Source organism: Pteropus alecto, unplaced genomic scaffold, assembly GCF_000325575.1.
Source record: "Pteropus alecto unplaced genomic scaffold, ASM32557v1 scaffold92, whole genome shotgun sequence".
Lineage (NCBI taxonomy): Eukaryota > Metazoa > Chordata > Mammalia > Chiroptera > Pteropodidae > Pteropus > Pteropus alecto.
This window is the reverse complement of record NW_006432447.1, coordinates 3493533-3503543: the sequence shown is the minus strand read 5'-3', so window position 1 is coordinate 3503543 and position 10011 is coordinate 3493533. Positions and strand designations below refer to the sequence as shown.

At 32.5% G+C, this 10011-nt stretch overlaps 1 protein-coding gene across 2 annotated transcripts in view; it reads right to left on the bottom strand.

Moving 5' to 3' along the window:
• Positions 1-10011, bottom strand: part of PIK3CB (phosphatidylinositol-4,5-bisphosphate 3-kinase catalytic subunit beta) — a 178206-nt gene that overhangs the window by 51934 nt on the left and 116261 nt on the right. For both annotated transcript variants that reach the window (XM_025043589.1, XM_025043590.1), the window contains 3 exons: positions 8233-8329; positions 5422-5552; positions 3049-3099 (listed from right to left, as the gene is read on the bottom strand). In XM_025043589.1, coding sequence (XP_024899357.1) covers positions 3049-3099; positions 5422-5552; positions 8233-8329 — 279 coding nt within the window. The remainder of the gene's footprint in view (positions 1-3048; positions 3100-5421; positions 5553-8232; positions 8330-10011) is intronic.

Below are 10011 nucleotides of genomic sequence, written 5' to 3'. Positions count from 1 at the left end.
TCATCAGAAAGATTATCAAAGGATCTGCAGATGGAGCAGCTGTTTTGGTCAAGTATGTCCCGTTCATCTGAGCTGAAACAGCAAAGGCATGGGCCCCACACTGAGGAGCATGGGTACTGAGCCCTATGGAGCCACCCAATCCCGGAAGGTATGGAAACTTTCACACACAGGAGATCCCAAGTGTTAGCACAGTCTGCCCTAACTCCTACAATTACCAAAGGCAGATTACATTAAATAGGAAGACAGCCAGGAAGTCACAAGTATAAAAAGAGCTAAACTAAGAATCACCAAATATTTGAAAAAACCATATGAAGAAAGACGCCAAAAGAAGCAAGACCACTTTAAAAACAAGATTATTTAATTCCTCAGAGAGAACTAAGGTGATATTATACCCATAGAAAAGAAATAATCAGAAATCCTTTAAAAGATTACTGAAATTTTAAAAAGTAAAAAGAAACAAACCTCAACTTCACTAATAATAAGGGAATTCAACTTAAAATAATGTGGTACCATTTTTTGTCCACTGGAGTAACATATTAAAAGGACTGGCAGAAATGCAATAAGATAGAAACTTTTCCACAGTGTGGGTGGGTTGTAAATTTTCCATCTTTATGGTATGCACTTTTGCAGGATTCTTATGAAAAAAGGCAAATACATTTTGATCTAATAATTTCATTTCTAGAAATCTATCCTTTTAATATATATGTATGCATAAATAAATATGTACAAAATATTCACTGCAGCACTATTTTAGTGGAGAATAATTGGAAAGAAGCAAAACATTCATCAGTAAGTGTACGTATGTTTGATAACAATGGATACTAACAATTAATGTCATGAAATGTCAAGGCGGCTTTAAAAAGAGAGAATAGGACCTCTTCATAGACATGACAAGATCCACAAAATGCATTAAATGAAAAGGAGAAAGATTATATAATAAAGATCTCATTGACTTTTTTTTTTTTTTTGAAAAAAGGATATAGATATTTACACGCAAAGGTATCTAAATGAATACACAGCATTAGGATTGGTAGCTACAGTTATCTCTAAGGAAGAAAGTTAATGAGGGTTATAGAAAAAAACTTTCATTTTTGGTTTCACAATTTATTAACTGTACTATATGTCCAATTAAAAAAAAAAAAGGTAATCAAACCTGGGCAAGAATATTACATTCTCAGAAAGGAGGGAACTGATTTAGGTAAGGTAGGAGCAGATCACAGTAGAAATAGAAAAAACCATTTTATGCTTCTGATGTTCAAAGAGCAATATTAAGACTAATAAAGGGTAACTAAAAATAGGCATCAGAAGGAAGATATCCTTATATAACTGAAGGGAACTAAATTTTTCCCACCCTGAAGCTGCTTTTTGAGATACTGATTTTAAGCTGTTTATTAAGAAACAAGACTCAGAAAGAACATTTGAGGGTCGGGCCCCCCATTTCTTGCCCAAGAGATTCAGACAGAAAAACCTACTCTAGGAAGGAAGCCTTGGCTTAATCACCTTAAGAATCTTCACCCTAGCATTAGTCAGGAAGACTCCAAGCCTGTTAGCTAGATACCCAGTATTCCATCATTTGAGTTGCCAAGCAAGAATTTGCCTGCCATGTATGTTCTGCTCTACCATAACTACCTATAAATCACCCATTCTTACTTCTGAAATCTAATACCCCATTGCCTGTCCTTTCTCCTTTGTCCAAAAATGTTTTATATACCCAATGTTGCCTCACTATTTTTGTAATTTTCATGCTTATGTGAATTCCCCATCTGCATGTATTAAATATTTGATTTTCTCCTGTTAATCTGTCTGTTAATCAGCCCAGCTAGAAGAACTTAGAAAGTAGGAGAAAAAGTATTAATATTTTTTAGCTACCACATAATTGTTATCTCTTATACTGTAATATGTTTCAGTAAGTGCCTAACTTATAAGCGTATAGTTATAATGAAATTCTTCTGTTTCACTAGAGATCTACTCTTAAAGTCCTTGTAGTATGAGATGATTTGCATTGCAGGGTTATAGAAATTTTTGAGAACTCTAATGGCAAAGCAGAAGATAGCCTGGGCCAGACATTTCTCCAACTAGCCAACATTAAATAGTACTTTAATTCAGTGCATATAACAAAAACATATACATTTTCTCCAATTTGCCTGCTGGTCACTATATAATTACCAATCTATACAGAGTGGTTTTACTGAAGACACTTAAAAATTGTAAACTTATAATTTGAAAAAATTATAAATTAAAAAGTATAATGGTAGGAATATTATATATATTGTAAACTATAAACAAAGTAATCTATTCTGTAGTCTTTGGGCAAAAAGAATGAGAATAGTGTGTGGAAGAGACTTGTTTCTCCCTCAGTATGCATTTTCCTCTTCTTCCTTTAGTAATTAGCTCTTACTCTTAACCAAGCACATGACTTCCCAGCTAGACTACATTTCTCAGCCTCACTTAGAGTTCGGAATAGCCATGTAACTAAGTTCTGGCTAGTGAGATGTGAGCAGAAATGAGGCATGTTAATGATATTCTTAAAAAGAATGAGTGTGGCTCCTAGTCCTGCTCTTCCTGTTCTTGCTGGCTGGAACACAGTAACCTAGGAAGCTCAAGCACCAATATTAAACTGTAAGATAGAAACCACATGTTAAAACATGGCAGCACACCTAGATGGAAGAAACTTGGGTTCCCAGCACCATGAAGCCTTGCCTGATTATACCTGCTCTTTTACATGAGAGAAATAAAGAAAACTACAGCCTTCTCATTCAACTCTAATATTCACAAAAACAGTATTGTTAATCTACTAGATGTCATAGCATCCCTTACATACTAGCTGTTAAACCCATGCTTATATTAAAAAAAGGCTTACCATTGAACACAGACCACCTACAAACAGCTGCCATTTAAAAAAACAGTATGCACATACGCATGCTCACAGACTGCTCTTTCATATGAGTATGGTCTTCTGTAAGTTCACTGCCATAAATGAGATGAAGGTAGCTAATAATAAGCACAACTTTATAATAAGAAAGGGTATTTTAAAACCTTGATACTTACTGATACATTAGCACTATCACTGCTTGCGATCTCAGCTGCCTTTTCGATTATCTGTTAAAAAACATTTTTTAAATTAAATTTTAGCTCTAGATTTGTAAAATTTTAAATGCAAATGACTATACTTGCACTTAGACTACAAGAAACTACATATGGTCTGGCAGTTCTATATTTTATAATGTAAATGTGAATTTTAAATACAAAATGGTACACCGTGATTCCCAATCTTCAAACTCCTGACAACTGGGAAACAACTGCATTACTATAAGGGACTATGACTCAGAGGATGCACTAGGATTGAATGCAGCTAAAATGAGAAGTGGCTTGCATGTGTATGTAAAAAAACAAATTTTTTACTATAGGTAAATGTATTCTGGTTCAAAATTGAAAAGGTATGTAAGAGTTACTAAATATATAATAAGTTTTTGTTATTTCTCATCATGTTTTTTTCTGAATTAACAGAAATCAAAGATGTAAGTAATGTCAAAAGAGAGCCTAAAAATATTTTTAAAGTTATTAAGTTCAAAGGGGGCTCTAATTCTTGAAAAGATGGGAATTTACTGGTCCAGGAGGAAGATCAGTGGTAAAGAATATGAAAATCCATATCTGGTTATTGAGTCAAGTAATCCTAAACTAATAATTTGTCTGTATCCTCATGTGTAATAATTCATACTCTATTTCATAGGATTGTTAATATGATAGTAGTGATAATTCACACTCTATTTCATAGGATTGTTAATATGATAAAATGAGATTGTGGTTATTAAAATTAAGCCATAAACAAAACTGATCTGAAAAGCAAAATGTATGCAAGTGATTATAGCAAAAAACATTAAATAAAAAGAATACAGGGAAATTTCATTTTTTATATCTATATTATTTTTTATAATGATCATATATAAATTATACTATTAAAGGAAACCCAATATGTATAAATATATTTACACATATTTAAAGACTAAAATCTCCATCCAAAGTCAATCTTCAAAGACAGACTCTCCAATGGATTATAAAGGCAAAAGGAAAGTTTAGTGACCAGCTGTAGATGATTTAAGCAATCCTGAAATAACATATTTTAAAGAAACTGAAATTCTCTTGAAATATTAGATTAAAAATACTTATATTTTCACAAGATGTTATATTTGTAAAAAATGCTTCAAAAAGCATCTCGTTTGATCTAAAACAAATTGTAATTGATTGTTGAACACATACTATAATTGAATACAAAAACAGCCACAGCTCGGACAACTATCATAAGTAGCTATGGCTTATAAATTCCTATTCTAATGAATAAAGAAATGGCATAAATGTAATAGATGAGTCAAAATGTACCTTTTTCTACTTATTGTACACTAAGGTATATGATTCTTGACATATTTGGATAACTATTATAATAATCACAAAATTTAATTTGGTTGTATATTATTATCAGAAAAACACATTTAGAAGAACTTGAAAAGCTATTTCTTAAGTGGATAAAACTCAATTAAAATGAAAGTAAAGAAAGAAACATTAAATTGCATAAATTTAATTTACTTACTATAAAAATCTACTTTCTATAGGTAGGTCTGATAGTGCTGAATATTAAAATTAGTTTACAGGTGGATTAAATTTTAGCATATCAATTTTTAAAGGTAGAGAGTTCTCAAATGGAGTAAAGAAACAAAAGAAACTTCTTGTTTATTATTTGAGAATTTGTTCAAAGATTTCATCAGAAAATCAGCATCAATCATACCTGAAACAAAGATGCCACACCTAAAGATAAAACATATGACAGCTTAGCTCTCGTAGAGTTTAAATTATCCTAGTCCCCACCAGATATTCTCCTTATCCCCAAGACATGCAGCTTCATGCAAAGGAAATGTGTTTAGAAACTGAAGTCCTTGTAATAGATTCTATAAAAATAACAGTACCTTAGGAAGTCCTATGCATAGTAGTATTCAACACAGATTATCTGTTCTTTGGATACCAACTCTAACACAGCAGTGATTATGTCTTTAATCTGTGAACTAACATGCTGGGCATGTTCCACTGAACATTTCATATGTTCAAAGTTACATATGACTGCATTTATAGCCCTCTTAAATTGAAAAGGAGCTCAGAGAACAATTGTGAGTTCCTCATATAAATGACAAACCTGAACTCCAGAGATAATTTGTCTCACTTGGGCAGTGATAAAGCCAGGACTAAGTAGAGTTGGCTCCCTGCTCACTGATCTTTCCACTGAACCAAGCCGTCAATATATGCAATGCTTTGTGTGTGTGTGATGTTTTGAAAAAGAAATAGACATACAGAGCTTAAACTATAAACATATAGCTCCAGAAACTAATCATTCAATTATTTCATGCATAGTAGCCCTTTAAATAATTAGCTTACCTTATCGAAGGGAGGGTAATAATAAGGTTGTTTTTTATTCTCTGGGAATTTGATATACAAAGCTGTTGCATTTTCTGTATATGGATTTGTTTGAACAGTTCCCATTGGATTCAACATTTCTTCAAGTTCATCTAAAATATGCAAATAATTTTGATATTTAAGAAAATATTTTTGAAACTAAAACAAACTTTTAATAAATTTCAACCATGAAAATGATTTAAAAAGTGTCACCTAAAGAAGTTTGGCAATTATATCAGTAAATCTCTAATTTTCTGTTAATACTTGGAACAAAATTTGAATATGAGTTTACACACCTCTTTAAAATGAGAAACTAACAAAAATGAATAGTTACCTTGTCTCATTCTTCAATTTGATAAGTAGTCTCAATTTGGGGGAGGAAAAAAAAAACTTAATTGTGACTGTTCTTCCTCCACCAAAATAAGGTGGCACAGAAGAATTGTTATTAATTCATCACTATAGATGGACTTCTTAATCACATGTAATCTGATTTTTATGGTCATCAGTACTCAAATTGATATTTTCAAAGTCATCAATGACATTCTTTTTGACAAACTTAATGGTCCTCTATTATTCCATAACTGCTGATACAGTTAAACGCCTTCTCTAGTAGTTTCTATAACACTCCATTCAAGTGGTACTCTTTCAACCTCACCAACTGCTTTTTTCTTCAAGGCACTCCTTTTTTTCTACCACTCTAAACGTGGTCCATTCACAGAATTGTGAATGGGAATCTTAACACTTCAGTGTTGTCACAAAACCTTGGCGTTCATATAACTTTCTCATTTCATAGATAAGTAAAGTATTGAAGAGAGATGAAACTCAAGACGAGACAACAGGATTAGCAGAACAACCTGAAGTCTCCCCTCTCCAAACTTTCTCTTTTCTTACACTGATTTTTAGCACTTCTCATTATATTTCCTCAGGAAATAAAAGATAAAAGTCCATTCTATCTAGGCCTAATGTCAACATAGTATACACAATCAGAATTATCTCTCAAAGCTAGAAAATCTTTCAAAGTAGTTACATATTCCAGCTACTTAATCATCTTTTGCTCATCTTTTTTTAATATTCTCTCATCTTATAGATGCTATTTTCACCTGGACTGAAGCAACTCTTATAATTTATACACCTCTAAAGCTGCTTTCTGAGAAAATTACAATCCTATATTTGCTAACTACTAGAATTATACTTATTTGTCCTAACAAATGCAACCTATCTAAAGTCAAATGTAACATTTATTACTCTTATCAGCCCCAAACATATGGAAGTAACCTTGATTAAAAGTGATCACAAAAAAGGCATTCTAATGTATTACAAATAGAGGTTACAGACTGGTACAATCTCTACTGAAGAACATTAGTGATTATTTATCAAAATTACAAATGTACTTATTCTTTGACACAATAAACCAACTTCTGAAAATTTATCTTAGATATATACCTTACATAAGCAAGGTTCATTACAACACTGTTTAAACTACCAAAAGATAACTCTACATTAAGAAGTTCATTTCTGGCTTGCTCCTACTGGGATAAATGTGACAATTCTAGAGTTGATACATGCAGAGCAAATGTATTCATTATTCTTCATCTTACATTTTGTTGGAGATCAAGTTAGGTTCATGGTATGCCAAGTCAGTACTGCCAAAAGTTTTTCTAAAAATACTAGTAAAGTTGCTTGATGACTCTGGAGAACATGTTTGAGTCCAAATTAAGATTTCCAAAAAAGAATATTGTGAAATGCATAATTTTTACTCTAACTCTGAAACTATAGTTTCTCTTAAGAAATGTGTATTTGCGCACTGCTCTTCTATGTATTTAGGGACTAACATGATTAGTGAAAATTACTGGAGGTATATGCAAGAAAGGGTAGGAATAAGAGAATATACAGAGACATAAAATATTAGAATATGAGGAATATATAAACATGTTCATAAATAACTTATTGTAATTTGTCCTAACCAATTATATGTATGTGTCTGTACGTGCATGCACACACACACACACATACACACACATCTATCCATCTAAAAGTAATTTCTCGGGTAGCAACTACCAATATAGGAACATTTTCAAATGTTGCAACCCACAAAATAATTTAAAAATGCAAGTAAGTTCAAAATTATACTAAATATATAAACAAACTATGAAGACAAAAAAAAAAACCCACCCTTATTATAATGCAAAGTTTACACTAAAAATTTTCAACATTTGGGAAAACAGTATAGAATAATGGCAGGAATCAAGCAGTCTTTTGTATAAAACCCAGGTTTGAACAAATTATGTAAAACTGACAAACTAACTTATTGTCTCTAAGGTTTACTTTCCTCATTTATAAAATGGGGGTAAAACCATCAACTTCATTGGTTAGGGGTACTCTGAGTAGTATCTAAAAAATACAGGTATGTGGAAGGTGTTCCTCTTAGTTCAAATTTCAAGCTAAAGCCAACTAAAGAATAAACATTTTTACTGTACTCCCCATATTAGTAAATGTTCCTTCCACTAGTATAGAAATTTAGTATAACTAGGAATAACAGATGTTCCTTATGACAATTTCTCAGAAACTTATATGAAATGTTTACAGCAAGAATACATTCAATACATGCAGATACAAATCACTTTTTGAATATGTTAAAATAACCTATGGAAATCTGTCTTAGAATAAACAATAAAGATATGAAATAATGGTTTCTTTACTAAATTCAAAGAACAGAAAGTAAAAAAGAAACATGAACTAGTCCACATGCCAAAAGTTACTTTTTAACACTAAGGATTAGGATGTAAATCTTACCAGGAAATGAAGACCAACTGTGCAATACTATGTCTCCAGATCTCAACTGTCCTTTAAAGTCAAAAACCATCGTATTTACCCACGCTACAGGATAATGCTGTCGAAAAAGATACAATTGCATAAATATGCTAAGAATCAATTTTACAGTTATGAACATGTACATGTCCTTTGTTTAAATAATCTTAGTTCTAGAAATTTCTAGAGTTCTAAATGATTTTCCCAAAAATCATCCAAAATAAAAACAAGATGTACATAGAAAAATGTTTAACATCTTTATAATGGCTTAAGAAAACCCTAAAAGCCAATTAATGTCTTAAAAAAGTGTATCTAAAAAATAGAATTTTTATTGTACGACCACTGAGAATGATAAAGATCTTTTAATGATTCCAGAAAATATGTGTGACATATTGTCAGGCTATATGTTTTAAGAGCTTTCAGCATATATAACTCTTAATATGGGAAGGAGAAGGCAATGTCTCCAGATATCATAAAATTTATACTTCTAAAAAGGAAGTGCCAAGCTGACAGGACTTTTATGTAGACACTTAGGCTAATTAACTTGGTGCATCAAAAACCTTATAAACACTAACAAAGTAACTCTTCTGTGACTTTTTCATGAAAATTTATTTTTTAAATTTACTATAATAACCAGAGAAAATACTTACCTTCTGATGTTAAGAATAAAAGGATATAAATTCATATAAGTATAGTAATCAGGTTTTTAAGGTATAAAATTCATGTCCCCATCCCTCTAAAAAAAAACTTTCACAAAGAAAATTTAAAAAACTTAACTAAAAATATAAAATGGAAGATGAGAATATGAGAGAAAGTCTACCACCCTTTATCCACAATTTCAAAATCTAAGAAACTGAAAAGTAAAGTTTTGGTCATAATCCATTTGACAGTAAAAAAAAATTTTTTAAAAGGCTAGAAAGGACATGAAATAAACTGACAGAAAAGAAAACATGACGAAGTGAGAGACGTTCCCAGATCTCTCCCCTTGAAACAAAATAAGCTGAACATCTAAAACTCAACAGAAACCACTCAACTGCACACCAGCACGTCTGAGCATGGGATCTGCGCATAAGAGCTACCACAGGTCAGAATCCCGGCTGTCGGGGTGGTAGAGTGGGAGAAATAAAGAAGCTGCCTCTCCCAGCGCTCTCTATAGTCGGAGGGACAGGGGAGAAGTTGCTGTGACTTCCCTAAACAGCCTGGCCTGGGAGAGTTTGTGAGTTCTACCCAGCCAACAGAAGGGCCCAGTCATCAGGGCAGAAAGCAGAGAAGCGGGAAGGCAGAGAAACAACAGTTGACTATTACTAGCCATGGTTGCAAAACCAAGGCCAAGCCAACCCCCAATTCAGAGGACCCCTTCCCCTCATACCTTCTGAGACCAATCACCGCAGAGCCCAGGGGAATCAAAGCAAATGCTAACGAAACTGTTGCTGACAGGAACTGAAATTGAGGGTAGCAAGCATGAATAAGTATCTACAAGAAAATAAAAGCATTATATAAAGACATTAAGGCTTTATATAAAGCAGGGATTCAAGAGGCTTAGACGCCACCTACTGGAAGCCAAAAGAAAAGCACCTTCTTTGCAGCAGGCTAAAAAGAGACCTTTATACAATACATCTTTCTGGAAAAAAAGCAGAATACATTTGCATTAATACCCAGGCAGAGAAATAGTCCATTAAGCACCATGAACAACCAAGGTGACAAGGCATCTCAGAAAGAAAGAGAAAAATCTCCAGAAAATAAGTTTACAGACATAGAAACATG